At 43.2% G+C, this 13,460-nt stretch overlaps 2 protein-coding genes across 3 annotated transcripts in view; one reads left to right on the top strand and one right to left on the bottom strand.

The window, feature by feature from the left end:
* IL27RA (interleukin 27 receptor subunit alpha) overlaps positions 1-13,460 on the top strand; it is an 818,781-nt gene that overhangs the window by 764,460 nt on the left and 40,861 nt on the right. The window lies entirely within an intron of this gene.
* Positions 1-13,460, bottom strand: part of LOC310834575 (A.superbus venom factor 1-like) — a 56,929-nt gene that overhangs the window by 37,402 nt on the left and 6,067 nt on the right. The window contains exons 4-16 of the mRNA XM_083718262.1: positions 12,403-12,473; positions 11,631-11,716; positions 10,529-10,611; positions 9,937-10,027; positions 7,923-8,025; positions 7,706-7,826; positions 6,612-6,727; positions 6,282-6,428; positions 5,226-5,438; positions 4,296-4,490; positions 1,167-1,328; positions 776-905; positions 49-120 (exon numbers count right to left, since the gene is read on the bottom strand). Coding sequence (XP_083574388.1) covers positions 49-120; positions 776-905; positions 1,167-1,328; positions 4,296-4,490; positions 5,226-5,438; positions 6,282-6,428; positions 6,612-6,727; positions 7,706-7,826; positions 7,923-8,025; positions 9,937-10,027; positions 10,529-10,611; positions 11,631-11,716; positions 12,403-12,473 — 1,590 coding nt within the window. The remainder of the gene's footprint in view (positions 1-48; positions 121-775; positions 906-1,166; positions 1,329-4,295; positions 4,491-5,225; positions 5,439-6,281; positions 6,429-6,611; positions 6,728-7,705; positions 7,827-7,922; positions 8,026-9,936; positions 10,028-10,528; positions 10,612-11,630; positions 11,717-12,402; positions 12,474-13,460) is intronic.

Raw genomic sequence — 13,460 nt, 5'->3', positions numbered from 1 at the left:
AATCCTCCACCATTCTTGCAGATGAAGCCTTTGCCATGCATCACATACCTTTACTTGCTTTAGATTCAATGAGCTGTACAGAGCGGCGTCGGCGTCTTGCAGGCTGAGGGCACTTTGGATCTGGAGTAGAAAAGGGAGGAAAAGGAACTAATTGTTTGGAACTGAAATAAGCTGTTAGTACCGCTGAATTCTAATTCTTTTGGAGACTGACTTTATGCGTGTTTACGTAAAAGTGGTTCCCACCGAGTCCCATTATGTAAGGCTTAACTACATGTTACACATGGGACAATGAACTCCTGATAGCTGCCATTTCTCATTAAGACATCTTACAGGGGGTGCAATGTGGAGTATTTCTGATTGTCCTGGTTGTTGAAGCTGTTTCTTAGAAATAGCAGTCTTCTGAGATTTGTCACGTGTATTTGCATATCACACAGTGGGGGGTAGTGGGACAGTTCAGTCCAAGAACCTGCACCCCCACCCCACCCCCTGCCTGGCATCCTGGGGCATAGCCTGCAGACAATGCCATGCTAGTACTTGAGCCAGAAAAGAGTCTAGGCCAGTGTTTCTCAACCTGTGGGTCCCCAGATGTTGTTGGACTACAACTCCCATCATTCCTAGCCAGCATGACCAGTGGTCAGGGATGATGGGAGTTGTAGTCCAACAACATCTGGGGACCCACAGGTTGAGAACCGCTGGTCTAGGCCCTGCTCTTAGGTGAAAGGTCTTTCTCACTCCTTTGCCATCTCACCGGCACCAACACCCTCCCCAATAATACCTGATCTCTGTTGCGTGGAAAGCTTATTGCTGGTCACCAGAGCAAGTCCAGCATCTTCAAACACACCCAGATTGTTCCTGCCACTGCCGGCTGTACATCCAATATCCCTCTTTTCCACTGAGTCCCATATCTGACATGGAGCAGGCACAGTATGAGAGGGGGAAATCAATCAATAAACGTTAAGGGGAAATGTAAGGTGAAGGGTTAATGTACATCACAATCCACCATTGTGCACATTCACCCAGGCCTCATGGAGAACGTGCACATAATTCTTACAAGTAATTGTGTACATTTCCCAATCAATCTCCAACAGCCCCTGCCCTGGTGAATGTGCCTTTACCAACTGAATTTTGTACATTCTTGTGTCATCATGCATCGTTCCCGGCCTCACCTTGCTTTGTGTAAGCTTGTACTTCTTGTTAAGCACATAGACTCCTTTGTCCACAGCCACAAGACCAACCCAAGCATTTGCATCTCCTTCGAGTTTGATACACACTTGATCTCCTGGCTCGTGGATCTGGTCATCTTCCCGATGTTCTCCTTTCACAACCAGCTGCTTGAACAAGGCAACAAAGAAGTTCAGTTCCGTGGCAGGGAAAGTGTCTGAATGACTGTCTTGGGAGGGAAGAAGAATCGCTATTTTATATTAAGTCAGTCTTTTAAATATTTGTAAAGATACTTTGCCAATCTCCCCTATGTTTCCTTCTCCGAGAGCTGAACAAGGGGACAAGCAAAGGGTAGCTTTCTGATCAGACAGACAATCAACACTGTGCAACCTGGTAAACAGTGACATTTGGAGCACATAAATTGGATATGCATAAGATGAATATACTGTAATCTTAAAAGCAAGCCTGTCAGTTAGCCTATTCATTTAGAGAAGGTTCAATTCAGTTGTATATCTATGGATGTTTGCCTGTTAATAAAATACCTGTTCTAAATTACTTGATTGAATCTGGAACTTCATGTTGAAGACAGCATATGATGCCAGGAAATACATTCTGTGAAAGTACTATGGAATATTTGAGGGCTCTGAATCCTTTATTTCTCACACACATGGCAGCTGAGGAAAGGAAGCAGAGGCAGGGATGGAGACACGCTGACAGGAAAAGGTTGTGTAATGGTTATATGGGGTTGCTCATGCGTAAGTTGCCGCCACTCCTGGCTAGGTAGCCTGGTTAAACCTTTTCTGTCTGGACAGCCCTTCACTTCGTGGCTGTTCAGTCGCTAGCAGAATCCGTCAGTGGGCGTTTCTTGAACTTCTTCCAGCAAAGAAGTTCTTTGACGCCAAGTCTACGCCTACTTTCCCTGCGCAGAAGTCTTCCGCGCAGGGTGGGTGTGGGTAGCGGAGGACCTGTGCTCTCCCCGCTGGTCTCCGTCGAAGAGTCCTGGAGCCCCCTCTCCGATTCCCCCATCCGCCCCCCTTTATCTCTGGTGTTACGCTGATTTCCTTCCCCAGCCGATGAGTTCCCTCTCTCCCTACTTGGCCCTTCTCCGGCATCGCTTGGGAGCCCTGCCTCCACTTCTGGCTCCGATGTCAGTTCCCTGACAGGTTGGTTTTCAACAATGGCCAAGGTTGAGTAGAGATAGCAGCAGTGGGGGGGGGGATGACCCACTGAGGAGGAAAAGTGGCAGTTTAAAGCAGGGTTTCAGTATAGCAAGAAGAGAGCTGAGGAAAACTTTGTTATGTTAGCATTTTAGTGTTAGCTTCTGTTTTGTACCCATCTCTGCTATTTCTCCTTGTTGACATTTAAAAGAGTAGAAACAAACTCTCAGATTGAATTTCTTGGTGTAGAAAGTATTGATCTGATGTGCAGGGATCTTTCCTATTCTAATAAATTCAAGAGAATTCTGGAAGCTTCTTTGTGTGAAAGAATCAAGCAGAAGGTTACTGATATTTGATTTATTCCTTCTGAGAAGGCTTAAACTGGTTCTGTTATCTCTTTTTGTCAAGGTCATGCTGACTATAATAGTGAGGCAAGAAGGAGCCTGGGTTTCATTCTCTCATTCCATCTCTTTTCCTTCTGGTGTGGTGTTCCGTATATAGTGTTAAAGTTTATAATTATAAGTAGTTGTAGGTTTAAGTTAAGTCTGCTGCAACTGGATTTCTTATGGACAGTGCCAATCCTGAATGTATTGGATTTGTGACCATTATGCTCATTCGCCTTCAGTAGCAGTATAGCTCTACTGGATGAAATACAATTGCCTCTGGTCTATTTTTTGAGAATCCTGCAATGTGTTTAAGTTTTTACTCTGCTAACTATACGTTGAAATCCACTCTGGATCAATATTGAGTAGAATTTCAATGACACAAACTTCCCTTCCCAATCGGTTCGGACCTCTTCCACTTCTTTCCATTTTCAGTGTCTTTCCTTTCCAACAGCCCTGCCATTGTCACTACTGTTGTGCAACCTGCTTTCTCTTCAGCTCCCCTACCTGACCTCGTCTTCATGAAAATCCAGGATTGTAAAATGGCAGTAAAGGTAAAGGGACCCCTGACCATTAAGTCCAGTCACGGACGACTCTGGGGTTGAGGCGCTCATCTCGTTTTACTGGCTGAGGGAGCCGACGTACAGTCATGTGGCCAGCATGACTAAGCCACTTCTGGCAAACCAAAGCAGCGCACGGAAACACCGTTTACCTTCCCACCAGAGTGGTACCTATTTATCTACTTGCACTTTGACGTGCTTTCGAAGTGCTAGGTTGGCAGGAGCTGGCACCGAGCAACAGGAGCTCACCCCGTCACGGGGATTCGAACCACCAGCCTTTTGATCAGCAAGCCCTAGGCTCTGTGGTTTAGACCACAGTACAAATCCTCCAATGAAGGGGGCTGTACGATGACAGGTGTTCTTTTTTTATGTATGTGTGAAGAAACACGTATTTGGTAGGATGGAAGAATTTGTCTATTTTTGTTTCTCCGAGTTTATCATTTCTCTAATATTAAATTTAATTTTCTGTAATTGTACCTTTTAAAATACCTCATGACAATTCATAATTCCTCCTAATATGTGCATACATACATGTGCACATTTTTATATGCAATTTTTCCTAAAATGCACATTTTTTGCAGGAATATAACAAATTTAATATGCTGGTTTTTTATATATTATGTCCTTTCCCACATATCATATGCACACATTCCTCTAATATAACACCTCTGTGGATGCATTATTTGGTTGGAGAAGTGCCTGAGAACATTCAGAGAATGCAAATTTCAAAGAATAGCTGCGTTTTGGTTCTCCTATTGTTTCAGATTGGACAGATTCAGTGGTTTTGCATTGAAATATGAGCTGGATTTCTTTTCCCCCTCCCATTTTAGTTATTATGGGTTAAAACATTTGCACGTACATTGTAAGGTTCTACTCATTTTCTAATCCAAAGTGAAACAAAACTGTGAGAGGACTCTCATTCCAAATGTTCTTAAAAACAGTGAGTGATGGAGTGGGGTTGGAGGGAAGTGAATTTATTGCACTTCTGCAATAGCTTGCACTGTTACAGGAAATCCATGAGAAGATTCACCTACCGTTCCCATGCAGGTGTCCTTCACATCCATCCAGACAGAGTCGGCCACAATCTCACTGTTCCCCACTTGGTAGTAAGCCACAATCCGGAAGGAAGGAATGAGCTCTGGGGTGATGGGCAAGGAAAAGGTCACCAAATTCTGTCCTGCTTCTCTGCGCTGCCTCCCAACCTTGAACATTTTCCCCTTTGTCAAGATCTGGTGGTGAACAAGACATCCTGTTTAACGTGAAGCAGGTTAGCAAGCATAGATTGGTTTGAACAAAACTCCATGCAATTGGGCTAACTCACATAACAAGTGTAATGCAAATGTTTTTCACCTCATGGAGCACAGCGACATGGAAAAGTTTATTTTGGGGGATACCTTTCTTCTTCTTTTTACATTTTTTATTGGTTTTCACAATTTACATATAGGATTCCATGAATCCTTGGACTTCCCTCTGCCCCTCTATGGGTTCCGTCTACATTATTTTCTTTTAACTGCATCATTTAAAATTCTCCATTTTCTTAAAAATCCCTGTTTTCCCATAGTTCTTGTTACATTACAAGTGTTGTTACAGTCCTGCCAAAGTTTTTAGTTGTTTACAGTGTTCTCTGAGGTAAATTATAAATTTGTCCCATTCTTTAGTAAAATTTCTATCTTCTTGATTTCTGATCTTCCCAGTCTTTTTCGCCATTTTGGCCTAATCCATCATCTTTATCACCCATTCTTCTCAGGTCGGGACTTTGTCTCCCTTCCATCTCTGAGGAATGCCTTTATAAGTGCCATTGTAATGTGAAGCTTAACCCAAAGCAACCAAAGAAGGCAGGTGCTGTAGGAAATGACTGCTGAAACCTGTTTTTCCATGAGGACTAGACACCTCTCTCACCAGCTTCAGTATTAACAGGTGTATAGAGACTTGGCCCTCAGGCTTCCATTCTGCCCAGTACGTACCATATAGGTGAAATATTGGATCTGATCCAGCACTTCTTGGTTGTTGCCCTTCAGATTGAAATTGATAGGCAAGTTGTCTCCAGCCTTCAGCTCCGTAGCTGTGACTGCCAAATGGAGATAATTTCCGGATCCTCCTTGGGTCTGGTACGCTGTAGCTATCATGGTCTTGGTTGCCTGGCGTTCATTTAAAAGTTGGGGATCTTTGGTTTTTACCTACAGAAAGTGGAAAAAGTTATCCACACTTAACTTTCTAGGTACAGGTCCACACTTTCCCAGTCTGCTTCCCAGAACTTTTTATTTTAATAATTTTTATTAAATTTTCAATTTTACAATTTCAAATAAACATTTTACAAACTTTAAAAAATCCAATGGCTTCCCTTCTTCTCTTCCCATGGTTCATTTTACATATCATACATCCCTGCATATTTTACTACAGTGGTACCTCGGGTTAAGAACTTAATTCATTGTGGAGGTCCGTTCTTAAACTGACACTGTTCTTAACCTGAGGTACCACTTTAGCTAATGGGGCCTCATCCTGAAGCAAAGTTCTTAACCCGAGGTACTATTTCTGGGTTAGTGGAGTCTGTAACCTGGAGCGTCTAACCTGAAGCGTCTGTAACCCGAGGTACCACTGTATAACCATTCAAATCAGTTTTCCACTTTTACATCCATCAAAAATTATTTACTCTGTTGAATTCATCTTAATGCTGCCAGCGTTTTCAGCTGTATAGTTATTTTCCATATACTGAATACATGTTTTGCAGCCTTCTTTAAACGTATGTTCTCCTTGCTCTCTTATTCTATATGTTAAATCTGTAAGTTGTGCATATTCTGTCAACTTAAGTTGTCAATCCTCTTTGGTTGGGACCTCGCTCACTTCCCATTTGGGGGCTAACAAAACTCTATTGCACTGAGCTATGGACCCTTCCTTAAAAATTCCTAAGTACCCCCGTGAACAGTTGCTTTGGTTCTGTGTGCAGAAGATACACACAGGAACTGCCAATAGCACAATTCATGCATTTGAAGGGAACTTGGCACGGCCTCGGGGGGACTCACTGTGATTCTGAGCTCTTGGCTGTTTGCTGGCGTGTTCAGGATCAGCTTGGCTGTCCCATCATTCTGGGTGGTTCCATCAGCTGCAATTGGCTCTGTCACCACAGGAACACGGGAAGCCGGGGAGCCATCAGGATTGGTGACAAACACCTAAGCAATTGAGAAGAGGTGAATGAACGTGAGATGCAGCCATCTCTGCAGAGCCAACACCACTTTTCCCCAAGACATCCATGGATTTAAGAGATTTCCCACGGCTCCTTATGTTTGCCACTGTGGATTTCCAAGAGCCTGGGACTGGGCCATGAAAGGAAGAGAGACTCAGGTGAACATTACCATCAGTTCAAAGGGCATCCCTGGCTTGAAGTACTTGGGGGTTTTCGTGAAGTGGATCTGATAGGGCGATGTCACAAGGCTGATGCCAGATCGCTCAGTCACCACCATGTCACTGCCTGCAGGAAGGAAAAGAGGGGACTCAGAGAAGGAATGAAGCCAAGCTGCTTGACAGGGAGAGAGAAATCTTCCAATTGTTTCAGAGCCTTTCAGCAGGCATTTAAAGGAGGTTTTCTGTTTTTACGATGAATTTTAATTAGTTTTATCCACTGTATGCTTTTTTGTCGTTTTTATGTACAGTACACCACTTGAAAATTTCAGTAACTAAATAGTTAAAATCATTAAAAATAATAAGAGACCTTGGAGAAGCCAATGTAGGTCTACTCAGAAGTAAATTCCACTGAGTTCAATGGGACCTACTTTCAGAAAAGCGTGACTAGGGATTGCAGACTTGTAAAGGGATAAATGAAGGCAGGAATTGGTGTCTAAATGATACAGCAAGGCTCTTTAAAATGCCAACCCTAATGGCAAGGTAGAGAGCATCATTTGACCTTCTTCGTCGCAGGCAGCAAAATACAGGTCTAATATATATTTCTTTCCAGGAGTTGGGTGAAGATTATTTCTTTGCAAGATTAAATATTTTGGCTTCATAATGTTACATAATCAAATGTCTGGCTGTAAAAATCCAAATCAGAAGGGGCTGAATAGTCTCAAAGCAACATTATGAACTGCGGCAGGTTAGTCAGACTCCAACATTCACAAGAGGTCTGGACGGTGACACACGAGAGTTCTGTACTGGCTCCCCGCTTGTGAATCGCTCTCCCTAGACAGGCTCGCCTGGTGCCTTCAACACATATCTTTAGGTGCCCGGCGAAAATATTCCTCTCCTTCCAAGCCTTCAGCTACGGTAGTTAAACAATCTATGGCCTTTTAAACTGCAGGGGCAGGGACAGGTATTTTGTTTTGTTACTATGTTGTGTATTTTTGTCTGTCTATATTGCAAACCGCCCTGTGATCCTCAGAAGGAGGGCGGTATAAAAATTTAATGAATAATAAAATTCCATCCTATTCCATCTGGTTTTCAGACTGACACTCACCTGACTCTGTCATCACTGTCACAGAGACATAGAGGGAGTGCCCAATAAGATTGTTGAGGTTGTGAAATCGAGTCTGAAGGATGTCTCTCCTTAGGATTCCTTCCCCTTCTCCATTACTCATCTGAAAAGGAAAATGGGAGGTAAGCCAAGTGATACATGTGTTTGTGCATGTGTGTGTGTGAGAGAGAGAGAGTACACACACATAAACACACCCTACCTGAATTCTCTGGAGTGAGTCTGGAATGCTGTGTTTGACGCCATCCACTTTCACTCCAAAGAGGACAAAGGCCATACCCTCCACACTCTTCCCATAGAGGAACCTAAAACAACAAAATCCAATGTCAAATAAGGGCCAAATTCAAAAAGGATAGGGCTATCTGTTAGAGGCACCATACTTCTCAGTAACAATTGCTGGGAATCAGTGGCGTAGCGTGGGGGGTGCAGGGGGGGCCGGCCGCACCGGGCGCAACATCTGGGGGTTAGGGTTAGGGGGCGCAAATCCACGGGTTAGGGGGCGCAAATTACTTGCCTTACCCCAGGTGCTGACAACCCACGCTACGCCACTGCTGGGAATAACAAGGAGAGAAAGGGCTTTTGCGCTCACATCATGCTGAAAAACTTTCCTCCTGTGCTGGGGTCCCAACATAAACCTTGCACAAACACACACACACACAGAGAGAGAGAGAGAGAGAGCGCTGCTATTAACACCCCGCCAGAGGTGCTACCCTGAGGCAAAGATTGGTATGCGCCTGTGACATCACACACCCAATGTGGGACGACACACGCACATCGTCGGGAGGAGGCCTTGCCCAGAGTCACACAGCTTCAATGGCTTTGATTGCTGCACAGTGCCTTTGATGCTGCACTGTGGTTTTTTAAAAAAATAATATTTATTACTTTTCCAACAATTTAAACACTACAGAACAAAATGAACAATACAATACAATACAAAACACTACATAACATAACATAAAAACACTACATAACACTAACACATTAAACTAACAAAACAAAATAAAAACAATTTAAAACACATCAATCAATTTCAATATCTTATCTTTCATTCACTTGTTTCAACGACCTCCTCACACCTCCCTTTTTGTATTCCACTTCTGTTAATTGTTTCAGCAATTCCTTTCCATCTTCCTCTGTTTTCTATCCTATAATTATCTTAACATATTCTGCCCTTATTTTTTCCTTTAATACTCTAATAATCTATTTATACTTAATTCCTTATAACATTTCTACTAAAGCCATATAACTTCATTCCCACATTTTTCTAACATTCCTTAATTTTACAGTATTTCTGTAAATAGTCTTTAAACTTTTTCCAGTCTTCTTCCACCGACTCTTCTCCCTGGTCTCGGATTCTGCCAGTCATTTCCGCCAGTTCCATATAGTCCATCAACTTCATCTGCCATTCTTCCCGGGTGGGTAAATCTTGTGTCTTCCAATACTTCACGATGAGTATTCTTGCTGCTGTTGTTGCATACATAAAAAAAGTTCTATCCTTCTTTGGCACCAATTGGCCGACCATGCCCAGGAGAAAGGCCTCTGGTTTCTTCAGGAAGGTATATTTAAATACCTTTTTCATTTTGTTATAAATCATCTCCCAGAATGTCTTAATCCTTGGACATGTCCACCAAAGGTGAAAGAATGTACCTTCAGTCTCATTACATTTCCAACATTTATTATCGGGCAAATGGTAAATTTTTGCAAGCTTGACTGGTGTCACGTACCACCTATAAATCATTTTCATTAATTTTCTCTTAGGGCATTACATGCCGTGAATTTCATACCTGTGGTCCATAACTGTTCCCAGTCAGCCATCATTATGTTATGTCCAACATCTTGTGCTCATTTGATCATAGCTGATTTTACCATTTCATCCTGTGTGTTCCATTTCAACAGCAAGCTATACATTCTTGACAAATTCTTGATTTTTGAGTCTAACAATTCTATTTCCAATTTTGATTTTTCCACCTGGAAGCCAACTTTTTTGTCCAGATTGTATGCCTTGCACTGTGTTTGGGTCTGTGGTTCAACCACTGACGCCCCTCACTAATGGGATGGCTGAACCCCCTGGTAAGGAATATTGAGGGGGTGACGACACCTCTGCCACCTGCAGTTGGCACAGCTGCTCCCTACTATGCTATTAATTCTAGATATGTTAATTTTCTTTCACGCAGGTAATACCTCGTCTTTACCTTCCCACAGTTGCAGACACCCACCTTGCAGTGATAGACACTCTGAAATCCCTGTTGCTGTCAATGTAATAAAATTTAGCCGATGGCTCCACTATGACTTCAAAGCTTGGCAATACTAAAGAAAAAAATAGGGGAAGAAGAACATATAAATATTTGAGGAGAGATGTGACTTTTTAGGACAGTGTCTGCAATTTGAAAAGTATGAGTGTTATGTACTGAGTTGAATAGGATCCAAATTGCAGCAGTCTGATTGGTCCTAGAACAATAGGATCCAGAAGGCAGCAGTCTGATTGGTCCGCAGGAGCCACCCAATCCAACTCCAGGTGGAAGTGAATCCGCAACCTGATTGGCCTACAGGAGAATCCCGGAACTAGCCAATCACATGGGGCCCATTGTGTAAATAACGTATGTAAAGCAGACATTTCAGGGGAAGTTCCATTCCTCACTACTATGAGCTGAATAAAGAGCATGAAATCCACACTGGACTCCGAGTATATTTCAATGAGCAGTCCCAAAGCAGAGCTGAAGAACCAAAGGGCGTCTTCCAAGGGATTAAAGAGGAAACAGTGCCTGTGGTGAACCAGGAAAAGTGCTAAGCAGAGATGGTCCTCCTTACCATATTCCTTGACGTCAAATTGCGTGCTGAAGGTCTCCTGTGGGGAGTCTTGGTACTTGGCCACAATCTTCCAGGTCCCCAAACTAGAGAAGGAAAAGGAAGGAATCTTCACTGCTTCTGCTTTGTCAACTCATAATATTAAAGGTGAAATAAGAATGGGTTGCAGGACCTCTTCTCCCCATGGGTGAGGTTAGAATATAGTCTATGTCCCTTGATGCTCATTCCCCCCGATGGTGGTTGGAATTAAAATGGTGCTTAGGGTCCTGTCTGGAGGCCAGTAGAGAAACGCACCGTGGCTGAGGGAGGGGGATGATTCTGCTACAGTGGGGGGCTCAGTTTGCCAAAGTGGGCAGGAACATACATCCGCAAGCTCCTTTTAGTACCCTTGGTTGCAGCTTATCAGGCCCTGGAGATTTGAATTCATTTAAAGTAGCTAGATGTTCCCTTACTACCTCTTTTCCTATCTTGGGCTGCAGCTCCCTCCTTACATCATTAATTCATCATTGATGTGCTTTCTTTGCCAATTGCTGTTTCAGCTCACTTTCTATACAAACAGTGCTATTTTTTCCTAGAAAAATAGGTGCTAGAACCCAACATGAACACCTCCCTCGTTCACTTAGAATGGCAATGGCGCCAACCTGAGAGGCACCGGAACTGAGTTCAGGCACGTTCTGGCTGAATAAAACAGTCCTGTGTACAAATTTGGTTTGAGGTAATAAAGGTAAAGGGACCCCTGACTGCTAGGTCCAGTCGCAGACGACTCTGGGGTTGCGGCGGTCACCTCGCTTTATTGGCCGAGGGAGCCGGCGTACAGTTTCCGGGTCATGTGGCCAGCATGACTAAGCCGCTTCTGGCGAACCAAAGCAGCGCACGGAAATGCCATTTACCTTCCCGCCAGAGCGGTACCTATTTATCTACTTGCACCTTTTTGGCGTGCTTTCGAACTGCTAGGTTGGCAGGAGCAGGGACTCAGGAACGGGAGCTCACCCCTCGCGAGGATTCAAACCGCTAACCTTCTGATCAGCAAGCCCCTAGGCTCTGTGGTTTAGACCACAGCAGCACCTGTGTCCCTTAGGTTTGAGGTAATATTCATGGCAAATACCTGACAATCTCTGGTAAGGGGTGAGGTTGGAAGTTTCTTGAAGTAGGATTGATGAATGACTGCCTGACAACAATTCCTTCAGGTGTCTGAAAGAGGAAAAGTATATTTAAAGGGATGTTGGAAAAGTAATAATAAAAACGCTGGCACTTAATATTTGTATTCCATAGTGCAGTGCCGGATTTATGTATAAGCTAAACAAGCTATAGCTTAGGGCCCCACTCTCTTGGGGGACCAAAAAAAATTTAAAGGAAAAAAACTGGATGTACATTTCAAAAATATAACATAAAAAACAAATAAAATAAAACCTACATACATTTAGAGCTTAATTATTATTTCATTATTAATATACTTCTTCTTAATTGTATTTCAGTTCAACAATTACTTTGATAAAATACATGTTTTGTTATGTGCAAATGGCTTTAGACACCTATTAGGTCCATAAATTACTATATAGCATATATTCAACACAAAAAACAGCAACAATTTGTTGTTAACAAAGGACAGCTGGACATATAAAGGGCCCCATTACCTTCAGTAACTTAGGGCATCATCAAACCTCAATCCAGCCCTGCCACAGTGCAAGAGTTCTTACGGAGCACAAGAGCTTGTGTCCACACAAGTTGTGCACCATCGAGATGAGGAGACCAGATATGATGCGCTGGATCGAGACCAGCAAATCTTTGCTCAGCCATAAAGCATACTCTCCAACATTTCTCCAATGAAAATGGCTCTGACTGTACCAACCACAAGGACACATACACGAACCACTCACCTCAAACTCGACAATCACAGGCTTATCCAAAATCTGCATTTTGTGATTCACAGAAAAGATACGGTAGTGCACTGAGAAAGAAGAGAAGATGTTTGTCATATACCCTGTACATTTGGTTTGACAAAGTTTCATGTCTTCCCTCAAAGCACTCATTGAACAGCAATATTTTAAGAATGCTGATAATTACTGTATTTTTCCATCTATAAGACTATTTTGGGGGACTCCAAATTAAGAAAACATCCCTCAGCACTACCTGTGTATAAGATCAGCCCCAATTTTAAACCTAAATTTTGGTTTAAAAAAATCCTAGTCTTATACACTGGAAAATATGGTATTTGCTGGAGATCTCTAGATCCTACACAGGAGAACTTTGGGAGGTGGGCTTACTTGATCAGGATAAGTTAAACTGACTAGAACACAGTTTATATTTCTAATGTAAAGTGTCACCAGTCAGGAAACAAACACTCTTTGCAACATAAACTCTCTCAAGTGGTTTTTTTTTTTTACAAATAGTTAAGCAAATGTGAAGTTGTTGTAAGCGGTTCCAACGTATTTCGCCCAATTGCGCTTGGAAATGTACTGGCAGGGCCATAGCTAAGGGGTGGTGAGGTGGGCCCCTGCCAGGGTGCAGGCGATGGGGGGGGGCGCAAAATCAGCTAAAAATATTTCCATAAATATGTCTGTAAATAAAAAATATCAATTATTGCCTCATAAGAAAAGGTTTTAAATAGAGGGTGATTTGAATGGGTGGAGCGGGGGGGGGGGGTTGGAGGAGAGGCAGAAAGAAGAGCTAATTTGTCCATGGCTAGGGGGCGCAATCTGGACGTTTCTGCCAGGGGCGCAAGATCACCTAGCTATGGCTCTGCGTACTGGGAGTCAATGTAGGTCTTTCAGGACCAGTGTTATATGGTCTCAGCTGCCACTCCCAGTCACCAGTCTAGCTGCCACATTCTGGATTAGTTGTAGTTTCTGGGTCACCTTCAAAGGTAGCCCCACGTAGAGCGCATTGCAGTAGTTCAAGCGGGAGATAACTAGAGCACGTACCGCTCTGGCGAGCC

Source organism: Podarcis gaigeae (assembly GCF_964106915.1).
Source record: "Podarcis gaigeae genome assembly, chromosome: 17".
Taxonomy (NCBI): Eukaryota; Metazoa; Chordata; class Lepidosauria; order Squamata; family Lacertidae; genus Podarcis; species Podarcis gaigeae.
The sequence above is the reverse complement of the archived record's forward strand: the minus strand, read 5'-3'. Positions and strand labels throughout refer to the sequence as shown.